At 42.1% G+C, this 22,759-nt stretch overlaps 1 protein-coding gene across 5 annotated transcripts in view; it reads right to left on the bottom strand.

The window, feature by feature from the left end:
* Positions 1 to 21,342, bottom strand: part of AREL1 (apoptosis resistant E3 ubiquitin protein ligase 1) — a 94,267-nt gene extending 72,925 nt beyond the window's left edge. For 2 of the 5 annotated variants that reach the window (XM_085869873.1, XM_085869874.1), the window contains exons 1-2: positions 21,063 to 21,342; positions 5,087 to 5,319 (exon numbers count right to left, since the gene is read on the bottom strand). In XM_085869873.1, the coding sequence (XP_085725999.1) occupies positions 5,087 to 5,319; positions 21,063 to 21,300 (471 nt within the window). In that variant the 5' untranslated portion in view covers positions 21,301 to 21,342. Of the gene's footprint in view, positions 1 to 5,086; positions 5,320 to 15,304; positions 15,393 to 16,712; positions 16,822 to 21,062 lie in introns of all 5 variants that reach the window. The other 3 variants (XM_085869875.1, XM_085869877.1, XM_085869876.1) reach the window with 3 other exon arrangements.
* Positions 21,343 to 22,759: the final 1,417 nt, after the last annotated feature.

Here is a 22,759-nt window from a genome sequence, read left to right as displayed (position 1 = left end):
TCTCCTTCTCATTCTTCCTACTTTTACCAGATATATTGACCCTATAATTAAGAGAGTCCAGCAGATCAATATATACTCTGTCATCCTTGTTTTTCATATCCAATGGTTTATCAAAATACTTTGATTCATCCCTCACAGTTTAACCTTGTCTTCCATCTTTTGTTAGAAGAAACATTAATCTCAGAGTTAGTTTAACAGGAGGTTGAGCAGAACTCAAGAACCTTAATTCATCATTAAATATCAATACCGTTTCTTGAACAAAATAAAATATTGCTGGTTGTTCTGTTGGAATGAGTCCTGCTTTGGTTTTTGAATCCGCTGAATATTCATTGTTTTGAAGAGCCTTCACAATATAATCAGGGGGTTGATTAATCTCTTCCAGTTGTTGAAATAATCCTTCATCATCATATTCTAATTCTCCTAAATGCTCTAATTCTTCCTCCGTCATTTGACTGAAATCTTTTAACATTTGAAGTTTTTTAGGAGTATATTCTATTGTGGGAACTGTAGAAGCATCTATAATTTTTTCTTGGGAAGTTTTTAAAAGTGGTTTCAAAATTTTCTCTTGTTTTCTTTCAAATGCTTCTTCACCCATTAGTTTCTGTCTGTGTTTCTTCTTTATGTCTTCCTGTTGTTTTACAACTTTTGAAACCAACTCTTGATGTTCCTTAAATCTTCTTGCTCTTCCTTTCGCATCCATTTATTTATTGGAAAATATCATTTAATGAATTGTAAAGATCAACAGGGAAATTTTCCTTTTCTTCATCATTAAAGTAGATGTGTTCAAATAAATCCTTTTCTTTAAATATTTAATCAAATTCTATATTAACATTAATACGAGTTGTAATTTCTTCTTCACCAATACTTGTATCTCTGCTTTTCATACGTTTGCGTTGAGTTTCTTCATCAACATCAAAACCGAATGATAAAATCTTAACTCCATTACCACTCAGATGTTTAATTATTTGTCTCATTCCTTCTGGATTCGTTTCTCATATCCCAAGCCTACCAGATTTTAGTTTCTTTAACTCACTCTTACAATGTGAATATTTTGTTGTACCAAGAGAAACCTCCTCAAATATTTGACCTTCATTCCTCAATCGCATATGTTCCTCCACTGAAATATAGTTATAATCTTCACCTTCTACTTCTCCTGGTCGCATTGCTCTGGTTGTTGTAGACACAATACGAATCACATGGTGTTTTTTTAGAAAATTTACAATATTTCCATTTGTACTATTCAAGAACCTTGATTTATGAAAGTTTTTTCCAGAAGCAGATTTAAACACAAGATTTATACATGTAATTGTTTATAAAATAAAATAAAAATATCCCTTAATATCTCATCTTGTTTCACAACAATATATTTATATTTTTCAGTCGTTTGCTTCATATAATTCCCAAATTCCTTTTTACTACATAATGTAGAACAATTGTCTCTCCAAAAATTGTTTATATCTATTGAATTTAACTTGAATAAAATAAAAGTATTAGCATTGTTTCTTATTGAGCGACGAGAGAGTTGAAAGTATGTTGACTAAGATAAATACAATTACAAGGAGGTCTCCCTCTTGTGTAGTAGCCATCCATTACCGTTTGGTTTCTCTCATTAACACAATCATCAAAGATAAAGAGATTCTTTTTTTGATTTATCCAAATCTTGGGGAGAAGGTATATCATCCGTATTATCACTAAGAATACAAGTTATCGGCTTTGACTTCTTTTTATATATCTGTGTATCACAAAATAGTTGTATTATATCTTCAATGTTGGAATCATTTAGTTTGTTTTGAAGTTTAAATAAACCGATTACAACTTCTTTTTGAAGACCAGCATTAAAACCTTGTGAGAGTAGTATAGTTGATACTCAGGTTGAAAACTTGACTTTGTGAAAATTATTAAATTATCATAATCTAAAAAGTTGGGAGTAAGGAGCATCTTCAAAAGTAAGCAGGTTTTTCCACATCCGCTTGAACCAACTATGAAACATCTTAATGAATTTGGAAGATTTTTATGGTTGTTAAATTTTATCTTATTTTCCCAAATGGTTAACAAATCATTTATATATTTGGAAAACAGGTTATTAAATTTTTTATTGGCTTTTTAGAAACTCCTTTGGATTTTAGAAACTTTTAGGAGTTTTTTAGAAAAGAAAAATATAATCAATCAAGCAAACAATAAATTTTTTGGGGTTTTTTTTTTTTGCATACGTTGTCGAGGCTCGTGTGAGAGCTAACACACAACACACATCAAGGGGGCATGAGACGAGGGGCGGGAGTGGGAGGGACAAAACAGTGAGGAAGAGACACATTAGGAGATCTGTGGAGGGGAGAGGGATGGGACGGGGAACATGGGGAATAGAAGATGGACATTACAGGGACTTTCAGGAAGGAAAGCAGGGAATTTGAAGGAAGTGGGCTTGGGTGGATTATCGGGGGTCGAAAAGATCGAGGATTTGGATGGGGGATGATAAGAGGTGGTGGTAAACAGCTGTTTTGAAAGCCTGGAGGGAAGAATGGGAAAGAATAGAGTGAGGGAGTTTATTCCAAAGGCGGCATAAAAGAGGAATGAAAGAGTGAAGGTGAGCAGTGATTCGTGATTTTGGTAGTTTTACCAGAAGGGGGTTGTTGGCTGACCTTGAGGGCCCTGAGGAAATGTGGTGGAGACAAATCGCAGAGAGAGCAGGGGGTGCAAGGCTGGAGAGGAGACGGTAGAAGACAGTAAGACCACCAACCAACCTGCAGTGATTGAGTAAGAGGCCCAAAGACTCAGCCTCATTGCGGGAGATGCCGATGATCCGAAATGCCCTGGTTTCGACAGCGTGAAGCCGAGAAAGGTGGGAGGCAGGAGCACCAGCCCAGAGGGGAGAGCAGTACTCCATCAGGCTACAGACAAAACTTTTAACATTATTACAACTGTTTAACCTTAAAGAAGGAAGAAGTACAGAAAAATGAATAAAATAAGAAGTTATAAACATCAATTATATACAGAAGAGATAAATAAAGCATTAGGAGCTTTTGATGATAAAAGATATATTTTAGAGAATGGAATCGATAGTCTCCCTTATGGTTACAAGTATAAGTGTGAAGATATTGGGTTGGGAATTTTAACAGGCTATCGCCATCTTTTTACTGATTTATAAATGATAGAACCAAGCAATAACCAAACCAAAGAGTGGAGATGTAATCAGCCGTGGTATTTAAATGGGAAATATAAAGAATGGGAGAAATATCAAATAAGTCTTATTGAAGAAATAACTGGGGTAAAAGTAGATCAAACAAATAAGCGGATGAATTTAATTACAATAAGTTGGAGGATGTAAAGAAAAAAATTAATATCCTTGAATGGACTGAAAACTTTGATGGTTATCAATTGAACAATGGAAAAACAATTTACTGCAATCTCAAAATGATATGTGGCTCAGGAGGTGGTCAAATAAGAGCATTAAAAAAAGTTTATCATTTCATTTCTGCACAACAAAGACACATAAAACAAGAACCAAGTTACAAGTTATTCTTTTGTGAATATACTCGATGGAAATGAATGTTATAAGAAAATTAAGTTATTCCCTAAAGTAGAACATGGACAAACATTTGTTGGTTCGCTCTTTGAGTGGAATGAAAATATGAAAGGGAAGAAGTGCTTTAATCAGTAAGTCTCAATTTTACATTTGCTTGTATGGGAGGGAAGGGGATAGGTGGAGAGGAAATGAGTCTCCCATTTTGAGCTTTTGGGGCTTGGGTCAGAAAGTTTTCCCCTTTGCCCATTCATTTGAATGGGCATCCCAGAAACCCCCATTTATCATCTACTTATGTTCCAGGTGAGCCAACAAAGACTTTTACCCCAAGTGGTACATGGCTATAATGAGAATTTTAGGTAAGGATGGTTTCACAAGCCCACTCGATGTAAAAGGAGTGCTGATTCCAAACAAAAAGCAGTCTCATTGACCCCAAGTAAGATAAAACTGCCATTTTGGCCAAAATCAGATTTGTAAACGGACTGTCTGGTGTTATCATTTTGGATCTAATTAGCTTCTGAATCTCTTACACTTATTTTGTGGCCAAGGTCAAGCCAAGGATAATAATCTGATCAATAAGACTGCTTTTTTGGAATCGGCACCCTTTTTCTTTTTTAAAACATAGAGTAGGCTTGTTAAACCATCCTTACCAAAAATTCAGATTAAAGCCATCTCCCTCTAAGGGTATTTTACCTTTTAAATTTATTCCAAAACAGCAAGGTGGGTGAGGGTAAGAATATTACGTACTACTCGTAATATTCTTACCCTCATATGTATGAAAGTTTGGTCATGGCATTAAAATAAATAAACAAATAAATAAATAAATCAGAGTCTAGAGAATCTTGGTTTGCACACAACCACCCCCCCCCCCCAAAAATGAAACAATAAGGACTGTATTTGGTTTGTTCTCTGAAACTACATGCACAATTTCAATGACACTTAGCCAAAAACTTCATCATCCATAATGCTAAAACTAACAGTCCTATTTTCACCAAACTTTGTGGAACTTCTGATGCCTCGCAAATCCCATCAAAAAAATTGCATGATAAGTAGATCAGTTTAAAGGCCAAAGATCATTACCATTCTGAGATCGCTACTTTTGACTTCTCAAAAAGTAAACACCCAATTTAGATGCAACTTCATAGGAATCATCTCTGGACGGTGCTTTCACAGTGAGTCATCCATATTCTGTGGGTCATCCACACCTATAAGTGGTTCCCTGGTTTGAGAGCAGGGGCATTGCCCCTATTTGTTATGATAAAAAAAATCAAGACTCGTGGAGGAGCCAAGTGACAGTGGCAGCAGGTTAATAGACCAACAGAGACAGACGATAAATAATGCACCAACATTGCATGACAATGTTCGACTTTTTAAGCTTTTGTTTTCGGACAACACCTACAGTTAGTTGCACTTGTACATTTTCTACAAACTATGATTACATGGATCCATCCAATAACAAATTATATAAATGTTGGAAGAAAGTTTTGACAGGTCATGTTACAATTCGGTTGAGGAAAAAAATAAAAATAAAAAAGACGACAAACACGGAGAAACAAAAATAAAACTCACGTGCACAGTGAAGCACATCGAATGTCCAACTTCATGTGGATCATCCCAGTGGAACTTGATTTTGCAGCTGCGCGAGTCCAGGTAACGCCCCAACAAGAAGTCCTTGAAGGAATGGCAGGGAGTTGCACCGATCCTCTGTCTGCAGTGATGCATGAAGGAAATGATTCGCATCCCAAGTTCCCAGCAAAGGTGCAGCAGGGAGCCAATGGAGACCAACAGTATCATGTTCTCAACTGCAGCACAGACAGAGATGCATTGACACTATGCTGCTGCAGACATTTAAAAAAGGTTATTTAAATTTGATTTGGACTTTTATTTATAAAAGGCAAAATAATCAATGCAGATTAATAATTGAGAGAATTTTCTTTTATCATGTTGGTAAGCATTACTGAAAATCACATGTTCCCCATTTTAATGCATTTTTCCAAAATTCAAGATGGAACTCAAAAAGAATATCATGGTATATTAAATGTAGGCACCTGCAGATATGCTCATTATAAAGCAGTGTTGATAGTTAATTTTGGAGAAAAACAATGACCTAATTAATCACCGGGGCTATAGAATGCATTTAAAATAAATACAATACGCAGTCACCTGCCCCTCAATCCAGCCCTCCATACAGGTACATACATACATCTTATTATCACCCGCCCTTCCGTCAAGGTCTCCGAGAATCTGTCAATGTACTTTTGTGTAAGCGATATTTCAAAATAACAATTGAATATTTAGCTTTTATATTGCAGATATCTGTTCCTCATGACTTTATCTCTGAAACCTGATTAGATCACGGCTGTGATTGGCTGAATTATGTTTCCATGGCAACCATCTCCGTAACTTGACTTGTGCGTGCAATATTTCAAAAACGTTCAATATTTAGTTTTCATATTACACAGATCTATTCCTCATACCACCGAAAAAGCAAGGGACCTCAAGTATCAGCTCCTTGTAAATGTACTCTGGTTACTATTGGTATCAAATGATATGGCAATCTTTATTGCATTTCATGTATAAATGGTTAAACACAAACCATGTAGCCATACTAACATTATAGTTCAGGAAGAAAGGTGAAAGAAGCAAGTATAAGCTATATGACTGCCCACACACTTTTACAAATCAATAAAGTAACAATATATATATATATATATATATATATATATATATATATATATATATATATATATATATATATATATATATATATATATATATATATACACTAGTTTATTGTTACGGTTCTGGGAACCGAAACTCCAAGGCAATGGCACACAACATAAAACGGTTCCCAAATTTGTAATTTGCCTATTACACATTCCAGGTAGGGTCCTCCCTCATGTTTGCTCGGTCACAAAGGGAATATGCATTGTGAGCGATTAGTCAAGGCTTTCCCCACTTTTTCTCCATCTTCTACTTCTATCAAGCACTCTCTGCGAATACCATCATTGCATCAACATGCCAAAACCATTTGAATATGCATGCCAGAACTAACTGCCACTCAATACCATGGATAGCGTAGACCAAAAAAAAAAAACCGCCATCCACTTCTCTGCCATTCCTTCACCACCTTCCATAACCACCCTGCCAACTTCGACCCATGCACATAGACTTTATTCCCACATCTACACACCATTCAAGCTTGCCATTCAAACCCGCCATTGCCCAACAGTGCTTCACTTCAAGGACGAAGACAGCCACAACCACCACAACCACCTGCCTATGCATCACTTCAACCACCATCCAACGCTTCACTCCAGCCATCACGACCTCGCCCTGCTAAAAGACGCCATTTGCTCCACACTCACAGCTCAAGCCCACCTCAATCACCGATGCTTGTTACCAGCATGCACACACCATACCGATATGCTCTCCTGTCCACCATGACCACCCTGCTGTCCAGCCCGCAGTCAACACCTCTGCCGGACATTTGCGCAGCAATTCGGGAGCACCAGGCCTGTCCCCATGTTAATTCAGGAGAAGGTGCACTTGGCTCGTCCTGGGGGTAACTGAGCCCACTTTGCAGATAGAGGTCTCGGAGGGAGTGCGACGTCACAAAGAGGCAAGTCCGAACCAATGGACATGCCAGACTCAGGACAAAAGAGGAGTGTGACCCTCGGTCTCAGAAAACACGCCTACAAAGGCCGCCAAACTCCACCCCTCTCAGGATGTATAAAAGGGCAAAGGACCCCAGCGTCGGGTTGGGTATTTTTTGTCTTGCGGAATGGAGCGGAACACTGACTGAGCGTTCGGAAACCAGAGTGGGACAAGCGCTCAGGCAGGGTGGGAGACCAGACCAACCATACCCAAGAAATAGCTTGTTCCACACGACACTCATCAGTTCCCATTTCTCTTCCCTTACCTTCCCTTTCCCATGCTTGGGATCAGCCCAGGCTTGCAATTCCGTGCCACGTGAGAAACGCCACAAAGTAATACATGTGAAGCATACAGGGCCATGTTTGGCAATGGTAGATGGAGAAGAGCCCTCATCGACATGAGTTTGCTTATTGTGGCCAAATTGGCACTGGCAACTTGACAATTCGATGCAAAATTGCTGACATAGGGGTAGACACCATGGTGTACACAGGAGCAAGCACCACAATCATCAACCCTGTGATCCTCAATTCAAGTACGGACAGTTGGGAAAAAATCCGCCGTCTACAAAATCATAGTCTGCAGCTGGCTATCCAGGCAATGGCTCCCATTATAGGGCATGGTTCTGTGACCTTCAAGTTGAGGTCAGTAATGCAAGAGATCGAGGTTTGCTCAATAGGGTTTGATTCATTAACTGCCAGCAGGTAACATCAACCTGAGCCACAGCGTCCTCCAGGTGGGTTTGGAAGAGCTGCCATTGGAAGGTGTGAGCACAGACGAGAAGGTGGAGCTAGAGGCTCCTGATCCAGTGACGATCCCCCGGGGAGCCGAGGCGATAGTCCTGGCACGATGGCAGGTTCACAACCTGGCGGGAGCCTTGTGGCCTGGTGGATTAACCAATTCCTGGCTTTGTCGTGGGTCATACCCTCGTAAATAGTGATGGGCCTTTGGTGGCCGTCAGGGTGGCAAATGTTAGTACGGAACCATGCGCAATAGGATGGGGCACGAAGGTAGCAGACTGCACCCTAGTTATTCAAGTCATGCCACACCCCATGATCCAGTGAATCCATGACTCCCCAGGCCTGACCCAGATGTCTATTGACCTCTGGCTCACAGCCAGCAGAGACATGAACGTTGGATTGAAGAAAAATCCTTTAAAATATTTCTCTTGATCTTTTTTTCTTCAATCCAATATTATAGAGTGGCCACAAAGTCCCTATGCACTATGCAATCCAATATTTTCCTCAGCATTTCTTTCGCGAGCTCTGACTTCTTCTTCTTCTTCCTCTTTCGGCTTGCTCCCGCTAGGGGTCGCCACAGCGGACCAACTGTCTCCATTTTGCTCTATCCTCCACATCTTCCATTGACACTCCAACCACCCGCATGTCCGCCCTCACCGCATCCATGAACCTCTTCTTTGGCCTTCCTCTTCTCCTCCTGCCTGGCGGCTCCATCTTCAACATCCTTCTCCCGATATACTCCGTTTCCCTCCTGTGCACATGTCCAAACCATCGCAATCTCGCCTCTCTCACTTTGTCTCCAAACCGTCCTACCTGCGCTGTCCCTCTAATACACTCATTTCTTATCCTATCCATCCTCGTCACTCCCAACATGAGAATACGCAGCATCTTTAACTCTGCCACCTCAGCTCTACTTCCTGTCTTTTTGTTAGCGCCACCGCCTCCAAACCATACAACATAGCTGGTCTCACTACCGTCTTGTATACTTTCCCCTTCACTCTTGCAGCTACCCTTCTGTCACAAATCACTCCTGCAACTCTTCTCCACCCACTCCATCCTGCCTGCACTCTCTTTTTCACTTCTCTCCCACACTCTCCGTTACTTTGGACAGTTGATCCCAAGTATTTAAACCAATCCACCTTCCCTACCTCAACTCCTTGCAACCGCACCATACCACCACCCTCCCTCTCATTTACGCACATGTACTCCGTCTTACTCCTACTGACTAACATTCCCCTTCTCTCCAGTGCGTACCTCCACCTCTCAAGGCTCGATTCAGCCTGCTCCCTACTCTCCCTACAGATCATGATGTCATCCGCGAACATCATGGTCCATGGAGACTTCAGTCTGATCTCGTCCGTCAACCTGTCCATCACCATTGCAAACAGGAAAGGGCTCAGAGTCGATCCTTGGTGCAATCCCACTTTAACCTTAAACCGGTCCGTCATTCCTACCGCACACCTCACCGCTGTCACACTGTCCTCATACATATCCTGCACGATCCTCACATACTTCTCCCACCACTCCCGACTTCCTCTTCTTACAATGCCACAACTCCTCCTCTTGGCACCCTATCATAAGCTTTCTCTAAATCCACAAACACACAATGTAACTCTTTCTGGCCTTCCCTATACTTCTCCATCAACATTCTCCAAAGCAAACAGCGCATCAGTGGTGCTCTTTCCTGGCATAAACCCATATTGCTGCTCACAGATCGTCACCTCTCCTCTCAACCGAGCTTCCACTACTCTTTCCCACAACTTCATGGTGTGGCTTAACAACTTTATCCCTCTGTAATTTCCACAGCTCTGCACATCACCCTTATTCTTGAAAATCGGAATCAGTACACTTAATCTCCACTCCTCCGACATCCTCTCACTTTCCAAGACTTTATTAAACAATCTGGTTAACAACCCCACTGCCATCTCTCCTAAGCACTTCCATGCCTCCACTGGTATTCCATCTGGGCCAAACGCCTTTCCACTTTTCATCTTCTTCATAGCAGTCCTCACTTCATCCTTACTGATCCACCCCACTTCCAGATTCACTATCTCCACCTCTTCCAACCTTCTCTCTCTCTCTCATTTTCTTCATTCATCAGCTCCTCAAAGTACTCCATCCACCTTCTCAACACACTCTCCTCGCTCGTCAGCACATTCCCATTTAGTCCTTTATCACCCGAACCTGCAGCACATCCTTCCCAAGCTCGGTCCCTCTGTCTTGCCAATCGGTATAAATCCTTTTCCCCTTCTTTTGTATCCAACTTCTCATACAGCTCATCATATGCCTTTTCCTTGGCCTTTGCCACCTCTCTTTTTGCTTTTTCGACGCCACTCCTTGTACTCCTGCCGACTTTCTTCATCTCTCTGACTATCCCACTTCTTTTTAGCCAACCCCTTCTTCCTTATACTTTCCTGTACTTCCTCATTCCACCACCAAGTCTCCTTATCTTCCTTCCTCTGTCCAGATGTCACACCAAGTACCTTCCTAGCTATCTCCCTCACAACTTCTGCTGTGGTTGCCCAATCATCCCACCCATCTTTACCACCATCCAACGCCTGTCCTCACCTCCTCCCTAAATTTCACGCAACAGTCTTCCTCCTTCAGCTTCCACCATCTGGTCCTTGGTTCAGCCCTCACTCTCTTCCTCAACCTCACCTCTAAAGTCATCCTACAGACCACCAATCGATGCTGTCGAGCTACACTCTCCCCTGCCACAACCTTACAGTCACTAATCTCTTTCAGGGTTGCATCTCCTACTTAAGATGTAATCCACCTGTGTGCACTTTCCTCCACTCTTGTATGTCACCCTGTGTTCCTCCTTCTTCTTGAAATACGTGTTTACCACTGCCATTTCCTTTCTTTTGCAAACTCTACCACCATTTGCCCTTCCACATTTCTCTTGTTGAGACCGTACCTCCCCATCACCTCCTCATCCTCTTTATTCCCTTCCCCAACATGTCCATTGAAATCTGCTCCAATCACCACTCTTTCATCCTTGGATACACTCTCCACCACTTCATCTAACTCACTCCAGAAATCTTCTTTATATTCCATCTCACACCCCATATGTGGGGCATATGCACTGATGACATTCATCATCACCCCTTCAATTTCCAACTTCACACTCATCACTCGGTCAGACACCCTCCTCACCTCCAATACCCTCTTGACATGATCTTCCTTCAGGATTATCCCGACACCATTTCTCCTCCCATCCACACCATGGTAGAACAGTTTGAAACCACCTCCAATGCTCCTCGCCTTACTCCCCATCCACTTGGTCTCTTGTACACACAGTATGTCCACCTTTCTTCTCTCCATCATATCAGCCAACTCTCGCACCTTTGCCAGTCATCGTCCCAACATTCAGAGTTCCAACTCTCACCTCCACACTTCTACCCTTCCCCCCCTCCCACTGCCTCCGGACTCGCCTTCCCCCTCTCCTTCTCCTCCTTCGCCCAGCAGTAGCACAATTTCCACTGGTACCCTGCTGACCACCGGTACCGGTGGCGGTCGTTGGTAACCCGGGCCTCGACCGATCCGGTATGGAAATTCGTTTTGTTGTCCGCATAATGATTTGGCATAGGTTTTTACGCGGGATGCCGCTGCTCACGCAACCCTGGTCGCCTCTTACGAGACAGAGGGATATGGTACACCTATTCTAACCGGGGGATAGACCGGGGCGAGTACAACTGGTGCTCATTTCGCCGACCTCGGAAGGATGGCAGGCTGAGTCAACCCCTGGTGTTTTCTACTTGGTTTATATATATTTATATATATATATATATATATATATATATATAGATACATATATATATATACACATTATATATATATATATATATATATATATATATATATATATATATATATATATATATATATATATATATATATATATATATATATATATATATATATATATATTTCGCGAGCTCTGACGCGCACACTTATTTTCCACAGCACGTTTACACACAGTTCTTTCGCGAGCTCTGACGCACGCCCTTATTTTTCCTCAGCAACATTTATGCACGTACTTCTTTCGCGAGCGCCGACGCCCACCTTTTTTGAGAGCGCACAGGTCGTCATGGTAACCGTGCGCAAGTGGGGTGGGGTGAGCTTGGGGCAGACTCTGCACCCGCCGAGATGGCCTCAGATATAAAACGAATTGGAGGTCCGTTCTGAGGAAGAAAGCGGAGGCGATTGAAAGAGAAGTGAGAGGAATAGGGCAGAACGAAAGCTCGGGAGGAAGAAGAGAAGCGAGCAAAAGAGAAGAAGAAAGCGAGCGTGTGGTGCGCGTGTGGGTGTCTGACCAGCATCAACGAGAATTCATCCTTCCCAGTGCTTGAGCAAGCGAGCATGTGGTGCCTGTGTGGGTGTGAGCAGCGCCGACGGTGAGTGAGACACGGGTCGGTCACCAACAAGTGAGGCGCGGGTCAGTCACCGGCAGACCGTGTGGGTCACTGGACGTCACCAGTTTTATGAGGTGTGAGGAACTGCCCGTGTCGCAGCACCAGGGTCTAAACCCGTGACAGACGATCTCGGTGCCCTCCCATACGTCGACTGGGGTTCAAGGCTGTTCGCGAGAGGGTGCACGGCAAGGCTGGGTGCTGGCAACGGACGTGACATGCACGCACACATTTCAGGACGTTTTCACTTCACGGACGACTACTCTGGTGAGTGATACGATTCTTCCCCCGAATGATCTGTTGGGTACCCTTGTCTGTGTTTAGCTGTAAGTAAGTCAACCCCTGATAAGCATCTGCTCTTTGTCTCTTACTTGGCATTTTGATTGATTTTGCTTTGAAATTAATTCATTTATTTACCTCAGAAAATAAAGTTATTTTTATTTATTTATTTTATTATTAAATCATTTATCGATTTCCAACCTGTCCGTGTTTGTCCTTTCCTTCCATTGGTCTCGCATTGTTCGAACCGAGATAGACTGGGAGGTAATTACCACAGATTTGACCAAAAGTAAAGTAGTCGGCACACTCCAGCGGTTAAAACGCTCGGCCGCCCTAATTAAAATCTAATCGAGATAACATTGGTGCTTTGCCGAGGGCGCGCTCCCCGCTCAGGTAACCACGTGACTTCTAGTTAAACGGAATAATTAGACGGTGGACACTGGAACTCGTGGTTGACTGGGTGGCATTCGTGGTTCTAAAACAACCCACCGTACCACAATGTTAATTGTGAGCGGTGGCCCCAGGTCCGGCTCTACCGAGGACAACCAGGGATTAATCCTCCTGAGTGACACGCTGGTGTCACTACCCGTGGCTGCAACAATATGATTCTTTTTAAGTATGTATCCATTTGGAATTAACATAATTATATTACTCCTTTGTTTTGAAACATCACCTGTATATTCAAAGTGTAAACAGGTTGAACTTTGCCAGTAAGTTGAATATAAGAAGAATTGCCTTTCATTTTAAAGCTATCGAAAGGAATTTTTATATAAAAGACAAACAAGTTGGAATGTAGATTTAAGAAGGTGTCCAGATGTATTCACTAAGTTCTAGTCGCTTCAAGATAATATATCTTCCCAGTTTCAGGAGAAGCAGCCTGACTTTTAACCTACATACAATGGAAACTTGTTTTCATGACCATTAGAGTTGGCGTTTGACATCATTCTAATATTCTGTGCGTTTTCTGTATTAGGAGAGGATTAACATATCTGGATTTGAAATATATGTTACAACCATTCAAGCAGGAACAATCTAATAAGACTGAAGATAAGCTTCACCTGGAAGATGTCAAGACCAGACAAGCTGGTGCCAGTGCCAGAGATGATTAAAAAAAACGTCTCTTACTGAAAACTATATAAAGACCAAGATTCTCCATTTGTATTTGAGAGATCTGGAATGAGTTTGTATGTTCAGAATCTCCGATGCGCACATAATAAAGTGTTTGTCTGTTGAATAAATGTTCTAATTGTACAGAAGGGTTGGAAATTTCTTCGACAGCACGCAGTTAGAATTTACCTGTATGCTTCCCTCCATTCTCTACACAAATTGGAATTTGTCTCCATGTACTTCTGGACATCATCTTCCATGTTGAGGGTTGGAGGTCATAAAAGCAGCTTATGACAGCTATTTTGAGGTCTTCAACTGTTGAGAATCAGCGATCCTATCTTCAGCTATCGTGCAACAAATTGGTGTACCAGCACATTATGCTCTCGCAATTAGAGAATATCTCGACGACAAATTCAGTGGACGATGGATTGGACGTGGATCTGAGATAGTGTGGCCTCCTCGAAGTCTGGACTTAACAACATGTGACAACTCGCTTTGGAGCATTGTGAAAGAGGAAATTTCTCATCTCCGCCTAACAACAGTTGAAGACCTCAAAACAGCTGTCAGGAGCTGCTTTTATGATGTCAAACCCTCAACATGGAAGATGTCCAGAATAACATGGAGAAAAATTCAATTTTGTTTTGAGAATGGAGGGAAGCATACAGGTAAGTTCTAACTCTGTGCATCGGGACTTTGTAGCCACTGTACATACTTGTACCAAGTTTGATTTAAATCCCTGAACCCAGATTCAAAATATTAAATAATTCTGCCTACCAGACCATGCATCTGATCAGGTTGAAATTTAAAACATATATTCCACATGGCTACTGCATAGTAATTATGACGTTTCACATCGATTGATGAAGCAGATTAAGAGAAATATATTTTAAGGATTTTTCTTCAATCCAATATGGCTAACAGACCATGTGACCTATTAATTATTCATAAACACCCTGGTATCCCCAAGGCTTGGGGAATATGTGGATTAAGTTTCTCCTCAATCTGTCAAGCTATTCTGGAGAGGATTTTTAAAGGTTTATTCTTCAAAACCAAAAAAAAAATCATAGCTGCCAAACCATGTAACCTATGATGTCAGAGAGGGAGAACTTTTTCTCATGGACAGGTGATCATACCTGTAAAGTTTCACCTTGATCTGTTCAGCCATTTCATAAAAGAAGATTTTTGAAAGGTTTTTTATGTTAAAAAAAAATATATATCTTCTTCTTCTTTCGGCTGCTCCCGTTAGGGGTCGCCACAGCGGATCGTCCGTATGATCCGCATAGTGATTTGGCACATGTTTTACGCCGGATGCCCTTCCTGACGCAACCCTGGTCACCTCTTACGACACAGGGACAATATAATATATATATATATATGGCTGCCGAACCATGTGACCAATGACATCATCAACTTTTTCCCCTCATACAATAAATTTAACCCGAGACGACCCTCAAAAATTTTCATTCTGATGGAATCAAGCACTCGACGTATGCAATTATGATGTCATAATGAAGCCACCAATAAAATCCCAAAAATAATTTGAAACCACGAATAATGAAGTCACCACGAATCGAAACATGAATCGGAAAACGAACCTGCCATTTAGCAGTACTGTGGCTCTGAATTCATCACGATTCCACATGCGCAGAGGAGCGAGATAAGTTGTTTACTCTGTCTGCCTGCCTGGCAGTCAAACAAAATTGAAAATTATTCCAAACAGGAAACTTACTGTTTATAAGGACATCATAAAGGACAAACAGGCATGAAAAACTAATGTAAAGTGTTAAATTAGGTGGTGTAAAAGACGCTGCATCAACGGTGGTAGACTTCCAAATTTTTTATGGTTTTTCTTTTATTTCATTTGATTTGTATCATTGAACACTGCATAACATAAATCACCTTTGGCACATTCAAAACCCGTCCGTTTAACAGTACTTAGATAAAATGTTGAGGCATTTTATGTCATCACGACCAATCAAATTTGCCGCTTACAGACCCCGCTCATGTCCTCATTTCTCAAGACTGCATGGGGTAAAGTGTTCCATGAACTTTCTTGTCAGTCAATTGCATTTGATGTCGTTGCTCATGAATACAAGTTAAACGATATAAAAAATAAAAATTCTGTAAGAATGTGATGTCATCACTGTGATTGATAAAAAAGTGAGGTGTATAGATGAGAAATGTACAAATTATTTTGGTGAGCGAAGGAGTACCACCACCAGAGGCGCCAATGAAATAACAGTGAGGTCTAAAACTTGTGTTTCAAAATGAGGGATGATCAGCAATTGGTTTGTGCACAGAGTAAAGAAACAAGACATACTGGAAACTGGATGAGAAGATAAAGTTTGACTTAAGAAGGCATGGTGTCACCCAATGTCACCAAATATATTTTGAGTATTATCTGATTCTGAAGACAAACAAGATCATCACTTACACCACAAGGATTTGAATATATTGCTATAATTTTGGCTCATACATAGGGCGTTCATAGGTAGGAATCATGGATCCAGGAGGCTACGACAGGAAAGGGCGTTTTGGACATTGCACTCTCCAAGTTACGGGAGTTAGTTGAAAGGTGAAGCTAGCGAGCTATGAAAGTTATAATAAACACAACTTTTTCACTCATATACAGAGACATTGTATATGCAATTTTAGAAACTTCTGCAGGATGATTTACAACTGCTGATAGTTCAGATTACTCTTCTGGTGAAAAGAAGCATGTTCTGTTGGCAACCGAACCTACGACTAAAATCACGCGTAGTAGCATGCCACCTGTGGGCTTGTTCCAACATAATACATGTTAATCTCATCAAAAAAGAGACGGAAAGGCTTCTAGTTCAGACCAATCATACATTATGCATTTAGGATAAAGGTTACTGACAAGCTAACGTTTCTCATTTCCCAACAATAAAAATAAAAACAAAAACCAGAAGATGCAAAAAATTGCTAAAGTTTATATAAATCCAGCAGAAGCTGAGCTGTGATTTTCTGAATTATCATTACCTTCAACAATGTTTCTGCTTGCTCGTTTTCCGTGTTACTTCAAGTCCAAGAGCTTCTTGAACTCGGTAACAAACTTCAGCTGTACTGTATATGTTAATCATTGGTAACACTAGGAATGCATAGGGAAGTGAAAACAGCAGTGAGAAATTGAAGGTGTACTTCTGAGCTAGGGTGGTATGATGCATCGTGGAACAAAATGTTATCATTCCTTCTGTAAAATATGCCACTTTGTAAAACAAGTTACACATGAGACATTGCTTGCATGTGTGGGGGGGTTTCTCGGGTTCACACACACATTCCATATGAGAATGAAATTGGTAACTGTTGACTGTATTTCATCAATGCAAATTTCAGGCTAATTCGTGCAGATATTAATCAAGTTGTTCTGTCCCTTTTGTCTTTTGCGGACATTGGTGTACCCTCAAAAAGGGGAGAAAAAATATACATGTTAATGACATAAATTCCAGTCCATTGATTAGGTAACCCTGCTGACCATCACTGTAAAAAATAAAATAAAAAACTCAAACCCTCCCCCACACCCATCGGAATCGTTATCTCTACCACCGAAGGAGGATGAAGGTTATGTTTCCACCCATCTGTCTGTGTGAGCAGGATATCTCAAAAAGTTATGGACGGATTTGGGCGAAACTTGGTGGACAGACAGGTTGGGTGTGTGAGAATAACGAATAGAGTTGATTTTGGTGAAGATCTGAATCCAGATACGAGAATTTTTAACTGATTCTTCATAATTGAGATATGACGCCAAAAATGATGGTATACGGCAGTGTTTCTCAACCGGGGTTCCCCGGAACCCAAGGGTTCCGCAAGAGGTCGCTCGGGGTTCCGTGAGAAACAGTAATAAATAGGCTCATGTATTTTTGAGTAGTTTTTGTTTGATTTAATATTCGTAATTTTACTATACACGTACGGCATATTGTTGGAAACTCCTTGTTTATTATAATAGAGGCTTCAACCTGTTATATTATTTACAATTATAACAACCATAGGGAACGATGTCTATATGGCGCCAGTGTGAAACTGCCCTCACTGGTTAGTGGACGTCCTGTACGCGGCGGATTCGTGTATCATTGAGTGACTGACTCAAGTACAGGACGCATGCACGGTGTCCATCTATCTTCTCTGTGCTTCCTAGCGTGAAGTCTATAAAAGAGCTAGATATTAATAATGGTAGATAATAATTTTTATAATAATAATAGAAAATAATAATTTTCAAGGGTTTCACAAGGGTAAAAAGGTTGAGAAACGCTGGTATACGGTATAGCATGATATTGTTGCGGTTATAGAAAAGACCCCGGGGTGACATACGGTGCCTACAGAAAGTCTACACCCCCTTTCAAATTTTTCACCTTTTGTTGCCTTCCAGCCTCGAATTAAATTAAATTAAATTAAAATCAGACTTTTTCCACATCGTAACCAATAACTTCCAAGTGAAAAACAAATTCTACAAGTTTCAGAAAAAAAAAAATAGATGTGAGAAGAAAGCTCCCTAACCTAACTGTGTAAAGGTCTGTTTGTGGAAGCGTGTACCTCCGTGGGACACTCTGCCTGAGTGTTCCCATCTCATGATATGGCATGTTATCTCCTTATTTATTCGCCGGGACTCACGGCAACGTGCGCTCCGCACTGGTCCGCCGTCTGTGGCCGGTGGTGAACCCGTCTGGCTTTATGGGGGTGGCGGCACGTCGACAGCATGAGTCCACTGGATGCTATCCAAGGACGGCAGTCAAACGCTGATACTATTCTCGAAAAAGAAGCTCTCTCAACAGCTCTGCACTACCCCCTTTCATTAGCCCCAGGCGAAGGATGGGTCGATGACTGGAAAGCAACGTGGTGGCCCAAATCCTGCTCCTCTATTGGGCCACAGCGGTTCTGGCCAAGCCCCGCCAGGCTCCAGGACCGGAAACCAGCTCAGATTCCCACCAGCTTCAGCATGACTCGGAGCTCCCGACTTAACATGGCAAGTACGCACCTTGAGCTGGCACCTTGGCCCCGAACCTGCACAGAGTGTAGTTTGAATGCTGGATGGTAGCGGATTTTCTCCGCCACCCATGGGCTCCTTCACAAGCCAAAATGCACATCCGGGACCTGAACCAAACTCCCGGATCGCCCATCCCATGATCCATCCAAGTTGCTTATGGTCTTGCAGAGGTCTGACGACTGTATGAGGTCTGTAATAATTCTGGACGCTCAACCAGAACGTTCCAAGTGAGATGCGGTGGAGCTATATAGCGTTTGTAGCGTAATCGAGCATCGCGTGGCGCCAAGGACAATGGCCGACGCTGCACGGTGCTCGAAAAAGAGTGGCGAATTGGAGCAATGCATAGGTATGCAGGGATGCGGGAGTATTTTTTTTTCCTCCTCCAAACCCCTGTTTCCACCTACGGGGCATGGCTTGCTCACACGAAACCAGGGAAGGCGGGGCCTCTGACCTCTCAGCACGTTTGGCTAGCTTCTGACGTCATGCCCATCAATCATCAGCCTCGGGGGCATGACTTTTCCACCATCACACTTGGAGGCAGAGCTTCTGCCTGCTCAGCACGTTTGGCTCGCTTGTAAATGCAAAAAACATAGGAATAGGTTACAGGGGGGCAATCACATAATGGGGAAACTTATTCTTAATCCCAATCTAATTACCCCCCCCCCCCCACCGTGTGGTGACACACAACACCTAAGTTCACAGTCTCCCGACTTAATTACATTGAGATGAATCCTACACGTCCACGGAACAAACAACTCTATTCAATCCTAACTTTCCCATTAAATTCCTCTATCTACCCCCACAATGGAACAACATATGCATACATATTGTTATGGATTTCACAATCAGATCCAACTAATACATACAAACATTTAGGTCTTCATACAGTTATTTCCCTAAATGCCTGTCCAGGATAGATCCATCCCCCATGTCTGGTGGGATTCTAACTTTGATGCGTTGGAGAAGGGCATGGAACAGATTCCCTTTCTTATGAGATCGCCTTTTTCTCTTTACAACACATGAGATAGCCATGAGCCCAACGGAGGCTCGTCTACCCCCTTTCCATCAGGACACATTGGCTTGGAGGTGGACGATTTATTTACACCTCGGACTTACAGGACATTTGATTAAGCACACCGCGAGCTTTTCCTGAGCAGTTATTCTGATTGTCAAATATGGCTGTGGATCATTTACCTCACCCACCTATCTTTCACCGACGTTGACGCCCACCTTTCAACGGATGGTATTTGCATACTAAATAAATAAATAAATATATGACCCCCGACAATCCGAATTTCGTGTTTGTTCAATGCCGAGCAGAAAGGAAGGGTGGTTATAGTACAAGTGTGTTAACAGATTTCATTTTACATCATTCTCTTTAGGCGGCGCTCATCGGTGCGGACTCAAACTTCATGACGCAAGTTGGTTCAACTCGTTTGAGGAAGTGGGAACGTTTCCGGGGAAACCGGCCCAAACGTCACCTCGTCGTACATCGTTAACAAACAAGTGCAGACACACACACACGCACACGCACACGCACACGCACACGCGCACGTGCACACACACACACACACACACACACACACACACACACACACAGACACACACACACAGACACACGTGCACACACACACAGACACACGTGCACACACACACACACACACACACACACACAGACACACGTGCACACACATACACACACGTGTGCACACACACACAGACACACGCACACAGACACACGCACACAGACACACGCACACAGACACACGCACACGGACACGCACACGCGCGCGCGCACACACACACACACACAGACACACGCACACACACACACACACACACCCACGTACACCCACACACGTGCACACGTACGTACACACACGCACGCGCACACACAGACACACACGCAGACACACAGAGACACACACACACACACACACACACACACACACACACACACACACACACACACACACACACACACACACACACACACACACACACACACACACACACACACACACACACACACACATACACACACGTACACACACACACACGTGCACACACACACACACAAACGCACACACACACACACACACACACACACACACACACACACACACACACACACACACACACGCACTCACTCCTTTGAGATGCCGGTGTGCTCCAACATACCGTACCCCTTAACCATTCACAACAACTTATCACTCTCTCAGCAACAATATTTACAATCAATTCGATTATTTAACCAATTTACCAACGCGAACATCCTGTACGGGAGTGAAACATCAACCTTGTCCTTGAGCGCGACGTTGTTTTCAAACAGACACCTGTCCCTGACCTACCGTTGGTCAATAAGTCCGCGACGAAGGGCGAGAGGCGTCGTCCTGCGAGCCACGTCGTCATGGTCATGCTGAGGGACTGGGCACGTCCGCCATGAAGACGGACTGCGACGAGAAGCCCCGAGAACGCGCCCAGCACCACGAGCTTCATGTTCTTCATGGTCTGGACTGACTCGTCAAATGAAACGCCGACGTCAAAATTTTTCACACAGCCGTCAACGGATCGAGTCATCCATTTCATTATCGAGCCGAAGGTTCCTCGTCCTTTAACCAACAACACTTATTACAATGTTCCTCACCGAATATCGTTCAACACTAACATTAAAAAAACTGATCCCCATCAAACAGCGGTGCGGCCCTATACACCGCCCAATCTCACATTCACAACACGGAGCGCGGTGTAGCGAGCGGACGCCATCTTGGTCGGCCCACTCGATTGCTGGACGGAGGCGATCACCGCCGTACATTTGTGTGTAATTCAGAACGAAGAACGATTTTGTGCGATCGTTTTTCAATAGTAAACTATCATAACTATCATAATAACTATAACACTTTCGTTATCATTTGCTTTTCACAATGAACTTCAACAACATATGTTTGTTAATTACAAAATCGAAGGATTTTTCAAGAAGAGTCAATCGATTTTGTTCTTCTGTCTGTTTGTTTGTCGCCGACAGGTCACAATTTAAAACCGATCTTCACGAACCTTCACCACGTGGTAGAGTTTGTCATAAGGAAGAAGCCCATTGTTTCAGAGGTCAAAAGGTCAACATAGGCCAAAGGTCAACAACTTGGGTGAGATTTCTAAAATCCTCAATTTTCATCCGATTGACTTGAAATTTGAAGATACTTTATATTTCAGGACACTCAAATCAACAAGCCAATTATTACCGAGGTCAAAATGAACCAAAAAGTCAACATAGGCCAAAGGTCAACAACTGAGGTGAAATTTCTAAAATCCTCAATTTTCATCCAATTGATTTGAAATTTGAAGAGAATTTATATTTCAGGACACTCAATTCAACGAGCCAATTATTACCAAGGTAAAAATGGACCAAAAGGTCAACATAGGCCAAAGGTCAACAACTTAGGTGAAATTTTAAAAATCCTCAATTTTCATCCGATTGACTTGAAATTTGAAGATAATTTATATTTCAGGCCACTGAATTCAACCAGTCAATTACTTTTGAGGTTAGCGCACACCAAAAGGTCAACATAGGCCAAAGGTCAACAACTAAGCTGGAATTTCTAAAATCCTCAATTTTCATCCCATTGACTTGAAATTTGAAGAGGATTTATATTTCAGGACACTCAATTCAACGAGCCAATTATTACCGAGGTCAAAATGGACCAAAAGGTCAACACAGTCCAAAGGTCAACAACTAAGCTGGAATTTCTAAAATCCTCAATTTTCATCCCATTGACTTGAAATTTGAAGAGGATTTATATTTCAGGACACTCAATTCAACGAGCCAATTATTACCGAGGTCAAAATGGACCAAAAGGTCAACACAGTCCAAAGGTCAACAACTAAGCTGGAATTTCTAAAATCGTCAATTTTCATCCCATTGACTTGAAATTTGAAGAGAATTTATATTTCAGGACACTCAATTCAATAAGCCAATTATTACCGAGGTAAAAATGAACCAAAAGGTCAACATAGGCCAAAGGTCAACTACTGAGGTGAAATTTCTGAAGTC

This window comes from Eptatretus burgeri, chromosome 2 (genome assembly GCF_056783735.1).
Source record: "Eptatretus burgeri isolate ZD-2024b chromosome 2, Ebu_testis_v1, whole genome shotgun sequence".
NCBI classification, from domain to species: domain Eukaryota; kingdom Metazoa; phylum Chordata; class Myxini; order Myxiniformes; family Myxinidae; genus Eptatretus; species Eptatretus burgeri.
The sequence above is the reverse complement of the archived record's forward strand: the minus strand, read 5'-3'. Positions and strand labels throughout refer to the sequence as shown.